Source organism: Pteropus alecto, unplaced genomic scaffold (genome assembly GCF_000325575.1).
Source record: "Pteropus alecto unplaced genomic scaffold, ASM32557v1 scaffold45, whole genome shotgun sequence".
Lineage (NCBI taxonomy): Eukaryota > Metazoa > Chordata > Mammalia > Chiroptera > Pteropodidae > Pteropus > Pteropus alecto.
In genome coordinates, this window is record NW_006442491.1 from 22,599,920 (window position 1) to 22,614,227 (window position 14,308).

The 14,308-nt window shown below is 45.7% G+C and overlaps 1 protein-coding gene across 3 annotated transcripts in view; it reads right to left on the reverse strand.

Moving 5' to 3' along the window:
* SOGA1 (suppressor of glucose, autophagy associated 1) overlaps positions 1-14,308 on the reverse strand; it is a 69,010-nt gene that overhangs the window by 23,744 nt on the left and 30,958 nt on the right. For 2 of the 3 annotated variants that reach the window (XM_006921790.3, XM_015597056.2), the window contains exons 4-8: positions 9,453-9,515; positions 7,582-8,763; positions 5,388-5,528; positions 3,052-3,177; positions 1,789-2,019 (exon numbers count right to left, since the gene is read on the reverse strand). In XM_006921790.3, coding sequence (XP_006921852.1) covers positions 1,789-2,019; positions 3,052-3,177; positions 5,388-5,528; positions 7,582-8,763; positions 9,453-9,515 — 1,743 coding nt within the window. The remainder of the gene's footprint in view (positions 1-1,788; positions 2,020-3,051; positions 3,178-5,387; positions 5,529-7,581; positions 8,764-9,452; positions 9,516-14,308) is intronic. The other variant, XM_015597057.2, reaches the window with a different exon arrangement.

Below are 14,308 nucleotides of genomic sequence, written 5' to 3' on the forward strand. Positions count from 1 at the left end.
GACAGTTACACAACATTAAGTATAAAATGTCACTGAATTATATACTTCAAAATAGTTAAAATGGTAACATTTCTGTTATGTATATTTTACTACAATTAAAAAAATAAAAATTTAAAAATTCATTAAAAAAAAATAAAACAACTAGGCTTCATCCAGAGGCCTGTGTTGAACTTCCACACAGGAGAGAAGGCCCTAAATTTTCAAATGCCATGGAAGGGAAAGCAGACAGTGACTTCAAATAGGAGGCCCCAGGTGTCACAAAGGGTGATGCTCAGTGGGCGGCCGTGCCAGGCTTTCGAGCTGATTTTCATAGGGGTACCTCTGTGTCAGATACTCTAGGGTGAGGGCAGCAGGAAACAGGTCCATTTGATGATGGTCAGTGACTCTCCCAAGAGGCCCTTTGGGAGGAGGTAGGTGCCTGGAAGAACTATGAGCCCCTTTGGGGGTAAGGGTGGGAACCCTTGCTACAAGTCAGGTCTAACCATCATCCCCTTCTTCTGGGGCATTGGGACTACTCTGGGTGTCCCCTAACAGGGATACATGAGGACTTGGGAAGTACCACAGGGCCCCACTGGCTCTGAAAAGAGTAGCTTAAGCCAAAGGAGGTCAAACATGGGCTAGACCGGAAGTATCTATACTCAAAAGGCCAAGGGGAGCGGTGCCAACTCAGGTGGGTGTGACTAAGGTATAACATCCTTATATGTCCCCTGCTAGCAATGTTAACATGCTGATGATGACAGGAGGCAGGGGCTTTGAGGAACAATGGGTCCTGTACAGGCTGAGGGATGAATGAGTCATGTGAGCTCTCCCAGGCTTCATACATTCCCAAAGCTCCACTCCTCACGTTTCCTGCCACAGACAAATACTACCTGTACTATCATTAATGTTTTTATGTTAACCTACTCTTTCTAGTTAAATAAATATATCTAAAAAAGGAAGTTGATATTATTACTAAGAATGGAAAGCCAATACTTACTGCTATATAACAAAGGTAACATTAAAAATGAAATAGGTATATCCATAAATCAAAAATAAACAACAAAAATGCAATAAAAAAGAATGAGCTACTACATGCAAAACAGATGAATCTCAAAAATTATATTGAGCAAAAGAAGGCAGACACAAAAGACTGCATGCACTTATGTGAACTTCTAGAACAGGCAAAATTAATTGATCGTGTAAGAAATCAGAATACTACTGACTGCTGGAGTGGCCACCTTGACTGGGGCACGAGGGAGCCCTCTGGGGCACTGGAAATGTGTTCTATTGTGATCTAGGTGGGTATACAGATGTACACTATAAACTTCATCAAGTGTATGTACACTTAAGATGTGTGCATTTTATGTAAGTTTTACCTTAAAAGAGTAAAAAACAATATATAGTATATTTGAATATAAAACAGTAACAAAACTAGATCATTAAGTTCACCTAGATACTGTTGCCTGCTGAAGACGCTCATGTTTGTGAAAAGGGAAACGTGCAGGTATTAGAGAGGCGTTAAAGACCTACCAGCCCCCAGAGAGACTTCCCCTGGTGAGGCCAGGACCGAGTCTGTCTTCTTTACCATGGTATCCCCAGCAGGAGCCATAGTGCCCAAAAAAGACCTGGTTCTCACAAACAGATGCCGAATAAGTGAATGAATGCAGAGATGGAAAGCTGCAGGCTGATGGCTTATATGTGAGTCTTAGGGCTGTGCTGATGCCAACTGGGTGTCCCCCTGGTCCCCGCTAATGCAACTCCCCATCCCCTCACCCCCCCAATCCCCGCCCCAGTCCCAGGGAACCATACCTCAAGGAAGTCATCGCCCTCATTGGGCAAAACCTTGCCCTGCCGCCAACGCTTGAGGAACCACCTCAGCTTCATGAATAACAGCAGGAAGTTGTGCTTGAACTGCTGGGATTCCTGCACCATCATGTTCTTCTCCTGGCTCCAGAATTTCTGCTCCAGCCTTCGCTGGAGGCTAAGACTCTGCAGCTCAAACTCCCGCCTCAGGAGCGCCCTCTGCTGGTCTTCCTTCAGCTACGAGGTGGACAGGAGCGTGAGCAACCCCAGCTGTCTTTCCGTGCACCACCCCACCGCACCCCATTCCAGGCTTCCGACAAGGGCAGAGAGGAAAATCTGGATGGTGCTTGTTGGTGATCCCTGCCAGGGATTCCACCACGAGCAGCTCATTCTGTTGAGATAAACACTGCCCTCTGCTACTCCAGGGAACAGAAACTCATAAAAGCAGCAGCATAGTTACTGAATCAGTGAAGACAGCTGGGATTTGAACCCAGGTCTGCCTGATTATTAGAAACCATGACATCATATAATAAGCATGTACTGGGTGCCAATGATTCACATGAACTTCTCACATTTAATGAGGAACCTGGGAGGGCGAGCAGTGAAGGCAGGGAGGGGTGACCCACGAGAGAGAGCAAAGGGCATGCTGGGAGTGAGGAAGGCTGAGAACATGTAGTACTCTAGGAAGCAATGCTGTGTCATGGTCAAGAAGGAGCCAGACCTGAATTAGAATCCCAGCCCCACCTCGACTGGATGTGCAACTCTGGGCAAAGCACTACAGCTCTCTGGGCATCAATTTCCCCATCTGTAAAATGGGGACATCTCATGGGGAAAGATATGAGGATTAAAGGACAGACATAACGTGTGGAAAGTATGGTGCACAGGCCTGACATACAGAAAGGGCTTAAAAAATACTTCCTATTAGCGAGACTACCAGCTTGATTACCAGGCAGACCTATGGCCTTTTGGCTACATGTTTTTCAGCTCTGGTGGAGGTAGTATTTCATAGATGGGAAATTGAGGCCCAGAGAGGAAATGGGATTGGCCAGAAGTCACATAGGCAGTCAACGACAAGCTCAGGATTCCCCCTGCCTGCCTAGCACAATAATGCATAATCTCATGAGCAGTAACACCTCACAACCACAAGTGCAGCACAGGGCAGGAAGACTCGGGTTTCTCCTGCCGCTCTTGCCTTCTGAAGATCCCTGGACCTCTGTTCAGGGAAGAGAGGTTGGAGTAGGTATAGGGAGGGCACTGGGCACCACGCACCTGGACCATTTTCTGGTTGAAGCTGTCGGCCTCTTCCTTCCGTAGCTGCCGCTCCTGGGACAGCTGTTCTTGCAAGCCCCGGAGGCTGTCATGGGCCTCAGCCAGCACCAGCTGCAGCTCCTTGATCTGGGTAGGGATGAGGGGCACAGATAAAGAGGATAGAAGCTATGGTCAAAGGACGAGAGTGGTAGGGAAGCAGAAGTCAGACCCAAGGTGTCCTTCAAATACATATCAGGCACAATGGCTGTCCCTACCGCAGCGGGTTGTGACGATGATTAAATAAAACAGTGCACATCAAACCTAGCTATTATAATTTTAATTTGATAATTTCTCTCTTTGAAATTTATCTGAAGAAAATAATATACTGTGGAAATTAAATTTGATTCTCAGAGATGTTCATTGCCTCATTGTTTATAATTGCAAAAATTTATAAACAACTTAGTTAATAATGATGGAGGTCTATATGTTTAATGGGTCTACACGTATGTAAAAATCCATTCAACCATACACGTAAGGACAGTGTCTTTTATTGTATGTATATTATGTTATACTTCAATAAAAAGTTTAAAACATGTACATATCTCAATGGAAAAATGTGAAGGTCATAGATACACACATACAAAATGTGAATTATGTGATAATCTTGTGATCTTGACTTTCGTCTTCATATCTTTATGCAATGCTGCTTAGGGATTTTGTTGAAGTTATTTGTTGTTTAATGACTACGTAATAAAATCTTAAGAAAAAGACAACAAAACCCTATTTTTCAAGGGAAATTGTGTTAAAAGCTATCTGTAGCTAAATAGGCAAAACTAATCTACTGTGTTAGAAGTCAGGATGGTGCTAGTTTATTCATCTGCTTGCTGATTACACAGGCGTGTACTATTTGTGAAAATTATCTGAGCTGTACACTTACTTACAAGTGCTTTTCTGTATGTATGTTATACTTCAATTTAAAAAGTTTTAAGGTATTTCTAGGAACAGATAGAAATTTTGATGCTGTCATGTTAACCACAAAGATAAAAAAGGAAATGTTGACTCTAACTCTTAACATAAAACTTTCCCAGGCATGGCAAGATGTCCCTCTATGAAGGAAAAAATGAAACAAAACCATTTATTATCTGGCCAATAATGTGGAAATTTGGCAGGGGAAGGTACTCTAACTTGAGATGTATCTTATATGCCCATTTTGCAGGGCTAGATCTGCCATCTCTGGTGTTCTCCTTGAACTCAGTACCTGACATGGTGCCTAGAAAACTGTAACTGCTCAATAAAGAGTGGCTGAATGAAACGATAATTGAATGCATACAGGAAATTATTTTCTCTGCAGGTGAGCTGGCCTATTTCCTTTTCTCAGAAAATTAGAACTATGTATCTCGTAGTTTTCCCCGCTTTTGCTTTGGCTGCTAGGAAACTGAGACCACTCAGAGAGTGTGATCCATTAGCTTTACAGGAGTTACTCCCCCTGTACAGTAGCTGACCAGCCTTCCTGGGACCACAAAGTTGCCTTCCTAGAGATGCTCAAAAGAAAAGGGTGCTCAGGCTGGGGCACACATAGGGCTCTCCATGATTCAGAAATCTCAGGGAGCCCCAACCAGTCCATAGGAGCCTTTTTCCTGCTTCAGGTTCATTATGCAGTGCTACGGGGAGGCTCAGTAGGCCTGGGAGGGGCTCAGAACTACCCAGAATTCCTCGAGGACCAGAGAATCCTAACAATTCCACAGCCACCACTGACTCCAATCTTCCCAAGTTACAGATGGAGAAGCTGCAGTTAGAGTGAGAATGTGCCTAAGGCCACACAGCCATACTGGTGGGTCCTCTGAGGCCCAGTGATGTGTCATCATTCTCTTCATCCTCATCCAACATGGACCAGGCACAAACTAAGGCTTTTCATGTATTTAATCCTTTCGACAACGCTATAAGAGATCACTTTTATTTTAAAGGTGAAAAACTGAGAGGTAAAGAGAGGTAAAGTGACTTATAGCCAGTATATAGTGAACACACGATTTAAACCCAGTCATCCTGCTGCCTTCCTGCTATATAAATTAATGGCTCCATTAAATAATATAAATTATTGAATTCCCAGTGAAATTTAATATAGGAAAAAAATCAATTTTTTCAAAACAGTTTATAAGCATCCTTTTATCGAGCCAGGAAAACAGCTTAGATTTCCTTGTTTTCCTTTTTGTCCTGGCTTCCAGGAAGCTTGAAGCCAAATGCAATACTCAAAACCCGTATCATCACCAGCTAAGATTCCCCATGGATCACTCTGCTTTGGGGAAGTCCCAGCCACTGTCCTCCTACCCACCCCCCTGCTTACTTAGGCCTAGGCCCACCTCAGAGGCGTAGGAATCATTGTCTTCAGCTCGGTAAGGCCTGAAGCTCCGGCTGGGGTCAGGCTTGGAATCCAAGTCACCAGTACGGAAGGCCTCTCGTATCCTGGGCTCCCATTCCGGCAGGTCCCTGAAGTCAGGTGGCTGTACCCAGAGGCACAGGCAGAAAAGACCAAAGATAACCATGGGGAGGGGCCTGATGGTTGCCAGAAACAGCCCCATCCCAGGCCTCCGAGTTCTGTAAAGGCTCTGATCACGTATCTGAGGGCTGGGACCCATGTGGACTCACTTCTGTAGCCCAGACCCAGCCCTGGTGAGGGCATTGCAACCACTCAATGAATGTTTGTTGAAAGGATGAATAACTAGGTAAGTGGTAAGTGAAAACACTGATTCTGTGAATGTCTGTCTTGTACACAAACCTCTGAGTCAGCCTCTACTGTCTTGCCACATGTGCAGCCCCAGCTCATTTATACCTCAACAGGAACCAAGACAGTGACCTAACATGGGAGAGTCTGCTTGCTTAAAAAAGCAAGATCAAGCCAGATCGACAGGGCACTGGTTAAAGAAACAGTGGCACAACCACATTGTGTAGTTGTGAAAAAGGAAGAGCTAAATCTCTGTATAGACATGGAAAGCCCTCTCCCGCTGAGGACCTTCCCGATAGTCTCTGCAGTCCAGCTTCACTCCTTCTCTTAGTTCCTGGACACGCGACGTTCCTTCCGGCCATGATGGCCTTCGTACAGGCTGTCCCTCTGCTTAGGACATTCTTCCCCTAGTAATCCATCCTTCTGATCTCAGTTCAGATCAGAGGCCTCCCCTGATCCAGGGTCTAGGTCAAGTTCCTTGTTCATAGAACCAAGGAGAGTTCCTTGAGAGCCCTCATCTCAGTGTGTAATTTCACATTCATTGGTATATTTTGACTAACATCTCTCTTCCCCACTATATGATATGGGCTGGGGGACAGGACTCATGTCTGTTTGTTCTTACTGTGGCACCTCCAGCACTGAGCACGAAAAGTATATGAACAATAAATCCAGCATCATAAGTAAATGAACAAATAAATATATATGACATGGGAAAAATAAGTTGTGTGGCAATAGTAGGTATAACATAAGACAATTTGGGTGAAGAAACAAATATATGAGAATATAGTAGAGAAAGATCTAAAAGGACATGCTGTGATGATGTAATAGTCTAGATCTGCACCGTTTGACACATACAGCTACTGAGCACTTGAAATGTGACTACTGTGACCAAAGAACTGAATTTTCAATTGTATGTGATTTTTATTAATTTAAATTTAAGTAGCCACATGTGGCTAGTGGCCACTGCAACAGCCAGCACTGCTCTGGTCTATTACAAGTTGTACCTGTAGGGAGTGAGAAGCAGTGCGGAGGAGGCTTTTACCTCAGACAGTCCTGAAACTCTTTGAAGGTTTATAGATTACTTTGGCAATAATGCTTTTTTTTGGTGGTGGTGGGGGGGCAGATACATTTGCTGTTTTAATTTTTTCTAAGTAGTATTTTATAGACATCAAGGCTGGAAGTTCATTATCTTTAGAAAGCCAAGTTTCTTGCCTTTGCATAGGACCTGAATGAAAGTCCTTTTTTTAAAAAAAATACTTTTAAAATACAAAACTGTGAAAGAAACAAAAATAGAAGGAAGGACAATATGGCAAAAAGATAGGGCCTCATCAAAAAGATATGGCAAAAATCAGCCCCTGTATCTATCAATAGAGGAAGGGCAATATGGCAAAAAGATATCCTCATCAAAAGGATATGGCAAAAATCAGCCCCTGTATCTATCAATAGTAAATGAGTAAGTGAATTGTGGCATATTCATTCAATGAGATCGTATCTGGGAATGAGAATGAACAAACTATTGCCACATGTGACAACAAACATAATGATAGGTGAAGGAAGCCTGGTACAGGGTGTACTGTATTTATACGAAGTTTATAGACAGACCAAACTGAATCAAGAGGTTACCCATGGGAGTGGGCATTGTGTCCAGCAGGGGGCATGAGGAGGGGCTTCTGGGGTACTAGTCATGCTCCAGTTTTTGTTCTGGGTGAAGATTACACGAATCTGTTTGCCTTGGGGAAAGTCTAAGCTCTCCACCTGTGCTTTGTGTAATATCAGTAAAGTTTCTATCAAAGAAAAAAAAAGTAACAAGGTCTGTGACAGGGAAATCTTACCTGGAAATCTGAGCCAAGGTCTTTGGCTAAAAGAATCTCCTTGGAGGGCCCCTGGGAGCCCAAGGGGGGCAGTGATGAGAAGGGCTCCGGGGGCTCCTTGGCAGAGCTCCCGAGGACCGCGTCTGCCTTGCGCGTGAAGGCGTTGAGCTCCTGCTGGAGCATGCTCAGCCGCACCAGGATAGCATGGATGAGCTTGGTGTCCGTGGGGCCCTCGCTGTTGTCCGGGGCCTCATGCAGCCGAAAGTCAGCACACTCGTTGTCCAGATATAGGCGGAGGCCAGCTGAGAAGCCATTGGCATCAGCCACCAGGACGTCGATGGCCTTGCTGACCAGGGCAGCCTGTTCCCTCAGCCCAGGCAGCACCTCGGCCTCCCTGGCTCTGCAGAGCCGGGTGGCATGGGGACCATGGGTCTCGCCGAGGGCAGCAGGCACGCACTGGGCAGAGTCTCCCGCCTCGGCATCTGTCTCCAGCATGGGCCGCGTGCTCTGGCAGGAGGCAAGATCACAACGCTGGAGGTTGGACAGAAGCACGCGGTTCTCGTACTGGAGCTTCTTGACCTTGCCGCTGAGCTCGCCGATCTGCAGTTTGGCAGCCGCCAGCTCCTCCTGCGAGGGCTCGCTGAGCACGGAGCAGCTATCCTCCGACAGCGTCACATCCAGCTCATGCTCTGAGCGGTACTTGGCCAGCTCGCTCAGCAGCAGCTTGTTCTGATCCTCCAGTTCCGCTGAGGAGCGCCGCAGGAGTTCTGCCTCCTCCTCCACGAACTGCAGGTGTCGCCGCAGCTCCGCCAAGCTCTCCCCGCACTCACTGCCACCCAGCGCCGAGAAGGCCAGGCGTGCCTCTGGGCCCCCGCCCCCGCCCCCATGATCCTTCATGTCGTCCATCTCAGCCCGCAGGCCCCGGTTCTCCACCTCCAGCTCCACGATGCGGCGGCTCAGCAGGTTGGCCTCCTCCTCCACCAGCTTCAGATGCACCTTCAGCTCGGTCTCCCGCGAGTGCGGTGCATCCGCCAGCTCCTCCGCCGACAGGGCGCTGTCCAGATCGCCGTAGAGGGAGCGGTACTTGAGCAGCTCCTCCTTCATGCTGTCGTTCTCCTTGGCGAGCTTAGTAAGCTTCTTGCACATGAGGGCCGACTCCTCCTTTGCAAAGTGCAGCTGGCACTTCAGGTCTGCACTGTCCTCCTGGGGCCAGATGGGCACAGGGACAGACAAGAACAAGGAAGGTTAGTGTTGGGAGGCTCAATACCAGCCACAGCACTTCAGGAAGCACTACCTATGTCCTGGGGACACAGGAATAAAGCAGACACAGCCCTGACCCTCAAGGAGCTGGCGATCCAGAAGGGAAGCAGAGGGGGAGACAATACAGCAGCAAGGATGGAGCACCACACGTCCCTTGAGGAGTCCAGGAGGGCTTCCTGGAGTAGGCAATGTTCTGCCAAGGTGACTATTGATTCTACTACCACTACTATCATTACTACTATAGTTTCCTCACCTGTAAAATGGGGGCAGTAATACTCCTTCCCTCACAGAGTCATGGAGAGGATCAAGTGAGATAATGTATGAAAAGTATCTGGCACCTTGACAAGCCAGGACCACTAGAAACTAATTGTATTTTATGCCTGGCCTGTGATACATATAGCATTTTATCTTTCTAGTGTGTGGCAACCACGGGCTCAGGGTATAGTTTTAGGAAGTAAAGTGGGCAACGAGGCTAAGAAAATGAACAAGGGGAGGATGGGGTAGAAGCTGGGGAGGGGCAGACACCTCTGGAGACCCCCCTCCCCAGGCCACATGGAGTTAGGCTTTGAGCCTTAAGACTAAAATCTGGAAGTGAGGCTACACTGGGGGTTGTGGGGGCTGCCAGGAAGTACCTGCATCGAAGGCTTCTTGTCTGTCTTCCCCAGGGAGCGAGTTCCTCTTTTCTTCAAGGAATGCTGGAGGGAGATTAAAAAACATCAGAACTGAAAGCTCATGAGGGTGATGTGCCTCCAAAGAGCAGTCACAGAGCCTAAGGATCCACTGAGGACTCCTTCACCCCAGCCCAACCCAGCCATGTCCAGACCTTAACCAGCACCAACTGTTGAGCCAGAAGGGCCCTCGAGACCACCCAGGGGGCTGACAATGGGGGACAGGCCAGAAGCACTTGAGATGATTCTGAATACGCCTGTTCAGGGTGCCTCCCCTCTCTCCCAGCTCCACACTGTGATCCAGCTGGCCTAGGCCAAGCCCAGAAATCTAGGTTTCCATTCTTATCTTTCATTCATTCACCAAAGAATTCCTGAGTGCCTATGATGTGCCAGGCACAGTTAGGTGCAAAGAACACAGTAAGAACCAAGACAGAGAGGGTACTTGGGGAAAATGCTATGGAGCTCTGCTCAGATCCCCCCTTTAGGACGGGGACACGTATTCCCCAGCTAAGACCTTGAAGCTGAGTCCCCCTCCAAGCGATGCCCATTGGCTGAGGGCAGCCTACATACAAAGACTGATCCATGCTCACCTGCCTCAACTTGTGACAACTCTAAAGGGCCATCCCAGCTCCTGAGCTCCCCATGGGATCAGCTGAGCCACTGGTGTGACAGCTCCACACCCCAACTTCTCCCTTGCTCCCTGATGGCGTTATTCCCAAGGGGTCTCTTCCAATAGCCTCTGCATGCAAATCTCTGTCTCAGAGGAAATCCTGTCGTCATGGAACTGGCATTTAGTGGGGACTTTAATTCAGAATGAATAACTATTGATGCAACAAATCATAATTACACAGGAGGGTTGGAAATGATGAGTGACCACAATTTAAATTGTAAAAGTTTGCCTGCAGAGTAAAGCAAAATAAGACTATAACAATAACCATGGTTCGAAAATCCAGAAAGCTGATACAATTGATCAGATAAGCAAATTCTACATGGAAAAAGTACACTTTAAGAAAAGTAAAGCTATAAATGACAAACTGGGAAAAATATCTGCAATTTGTAACACTGACAAAGGGTTAATATCTTAAATATGTAAAGAGCTTTGGAAAATACAGAATAAAAAAGCCAACAAACCTATAGAAAAATGGGGTAGAGATATGAAAAACAGTTCACAGGAAAAGAAAGGTAAATGGCTCCTAACCATAGGAAAATGCTTAACCCTGTTCATGATAGAGAAATGCAAATTCAAGCTACACTGAGATACCATTTCTCACCTATCAGTTTGGCAAAACTCCAAACATCTCACAACATATTCTACTGAAGCTATAGAGAAACAGGAACACTCATATGTATATCTCTGGCAAGAATGCAAAATGGTACAAGCCCTACAGGGGAATTTGAGGAAAGATTACGACAGCCATTACTGAAGTTTTTCAATGTTTAAAAAAGTCATTCAATTAGATGCATGATTCCACTGAACACTTCTTCCCATGAGAGGGGCGATTCATGTTAGTAGTGTATAAAACCACACTTAGGTTGCTTCCGACCTTTCAAGTTGGGCAGGTATTTTTTTAGAATGCTCGGGTGTGGTCTGAATACATGCCCTCCTCACCCCCCACCTCTCACATCCCATATCCCTCAAGGGGAGAACCACTGATCTAATCCAAGACTCCCCACCCCCCTTGCCCCTATACTGAAGGCGAGAAAGAGGTCTCACAGCAAATCCATAGCTGACCTGGGACCTGTTCTTGACACAGGTCTAGATCTAGTTCCAAAGACCTGGATGGAGAAAATGTGCCTTCTTTGACGAGGGACACAGTAGAGGTAGCCCCGTAGTTCTCAATCTGGGTACACATCAGAATTACCTAGGGAACTCAAAATAAAAATACCAATGCCCAAGGTCCCACCTCTGCAGATTCTGATATAATTGGTCCAGGGTTGATCGCAGGCATCAGTATTTTTAAATAGCTTCCCAGGTGATTCTACTGTGCAGCCCAGGTAGGAACCACAAAGTCAGGAAGATGAACTCCAGGTGGGCTCTTAAGTATATCTGAAAGCACAATCAAATCCTAAAAAGAGACATTTTGAAATGCAAATAAGGCAGGAGGCAGAAGCTGATATTTCAGTTGCTGGGTACCAAGGGCAGGGAGCTAGAATTTGAGAAAGGCTGACCTCGGATCTTTCAAAATAGAGGAGGAAAGAGTAGGATATAGGGTGTGGGGCACAAAACAAGTCCCCCTGCAAAGATCCCCTCTCACAAATGGAGTCCGGTTAGAGCGTGAACAGAGGGAGACCCCCACATGGAGTGGTTGAGGTGAGGGCTCTGGGTTGCAGATCTGAGCTTGCTTATCAACAAGCTGAGTGGGAGGGGCCATGAAGCTGAACTCTAAGAACCCCACAACACTGAGTTTATGATCCTGAGTGAAACCCTTCCTCTCCCTGAAATTCCACTTTATCATCTATAAAACTGAGCCATAGACTAGATGACGATAGCTTCTTCAAGCACTGCAGACTCCCTGGAGGAAGTGGGGTGACAGGAAGTGGATCCAGGGGTCTCCAAAGGCACTGAAAGGTCCCGGCCATCACGTATAAAGGAATGAGATAGTATAAAGCCTAAAGCCATTAAAAAGGACAGAGGGAGCGTGAGATTCACTGCCATGGTAAAGTCTCTGAGACACTTTGTAAGAAAAAGAAGAAACCTGCAAAGCAAAACCTACAAACCAAATAATTGTCCACCAACTGCTGAATGAATAAACAAAATGCGGCATATCCACATGAGGGAATATCATTCAGCCACAGAAAAGCATGAAGTACTGACACATGCTACGACATGGATGTACCTTGGAAACATTATGCTAAGTGAAAGAAGCCAGTCACAAAAGGCCACATAGACGATTCCACTGACACGAAATGTCTGGAATAGGCCAATCCACAAAAGCAGAAAGTAGGTTGATGAGTGGCTGCCAGCGGGGGAACGCAGAGTGACTATGATGGGTTCGAGTTTCTTTTTTGGGGTGATGAAAATGTGCTGGAATTAGAGAGTGGTGATGGTTGTACGACTCTGAATATTCTAAAAACCACTGAACTGTATACTTTAGAAAAGGCAAACTTTATGGTATGTAAATTACACCTCAATAAAGCTGTTATTTTTTAAAAAGAAAGCATGTTACCATTTTTATAAAAATAAGATGTGTGTGTGTGTTTGCACATGCACACATGGGCATGAGGGGGAGACAGCTGAAGGATATACATACACGAGCCTGTTAACGACGAGAATACAAAAAAAACAATGAGAATACAGGGAACTTGCACTTTTCTTCCTTAATTTTTTTTTTTTTTTTTTGGAGGGAGGACATATTCCTCCAGCAATTTTTTTCTTAAAAATTTTTTTATTACGCAATATTTAAAAAAATTAATACACAAAAATACATTCTCACTGTAAATCTATACCATGCCGAGAAAGAGAAGTTCCCCTGTCCCCTATTTACACCCCACTTATTCTCCTTCCAACCTGAGGGTGACCACAGCTGATGGGCAGCTGGAGCTCCTTCTAGACCTTTGGTTCTGTGTTTAAAATACTGAAATAGATGGTGCTCTTTTAGACTTTCTTGTCTTCCTATGCTTACTTGACTCTGTGATCTTTGATTTATATAATAAGCACCTTAGGCAAAAGAAAACCCCAAACATCCAGCGTTATAAAAAACAGTCTGTGTTCATGCTACATTCTTTTGTATGTGACAGAAACTGTGTATATAATACAATCCCATTTTTATTTTTAAAAATACAAAGAGAGAAATATGCAGTGTATGAGCAGAAAGAAAGGCCCAGAAACATACAAACCACACTGTAATCATGGGTTAGGCTGAGTCAGGAGTAGACTTGAGGGAGGTGGTGAGGGGAGGCGTTCTTTTCTTTTATGTATGGTTATTATTTCTATTATTTTTTTGAATAACACACTCACATGATTCAAACTTCAAAGAGTACAAAAGGAATACAGTGAACTCCTCACCAGTTCTCCTGCCTGAGGCAACCAATGCCATCAGAGGCTGATGTATACATCCACAGAGCTATGCCAGGCATGCCTTTGTATGTACTTTCGTAATGAGTGTTTTGCTTCACTGAGCTTACATTACTTTTTTGATTAAATAATGCACATATACATATACATTTCAATATGCGTAAGTGTATAAATAGAAAAACTGTACCGGAAATACATATATCCCTCACTCAAACAGTAATTTGATAATTGCGCAGAGTAATTCCCTCTGAATATTGGATTACAGGTGCATTTTTTCTCCTTATGGTTTACATACTTGCATTTTCTAGTCTTTCTCTACTGAGCACAGTTTACTTGTTAGGTAGAGGGAGAAAGGTCACAGTAAAATATTTTTAAAATGTACTCGCCCCAAGAAAAGTCACTGAACACCTTCCAACAGGCAGACGGTGAGCTATGAATGGCTTGAATCTCACCAGAAAGGGAAGGCAGTGGGCCGAGAAGAGGGGCCGAAGCAGCAAACCTTTTCAGGACCAGAGTGGTTCCAGCCTTTTAGGGTTGGAACTGCCCCTTCCCCCACCTCGTCAATGTGGGCTCCCACACTGCCCTTCAGCTCTGGAGGGAAAACAAGGCAGACTCACAAAGCATAGACCTTTCTCCACTCTGTAGGGCAGGAGCTGGCCAGGCGGCCTGGGGGCTGTGGTGCCCCTCAAGGGGCCAAGGTCTATCAGAGCCTCTTTGTGGAGCCCCCAGGAGCAGATGTTCTGGCTCTGGGCCTTGGGAGGGTGGGACAGGGCAGGGCGCGACAGTGCCCGGGCACCAACAGGAA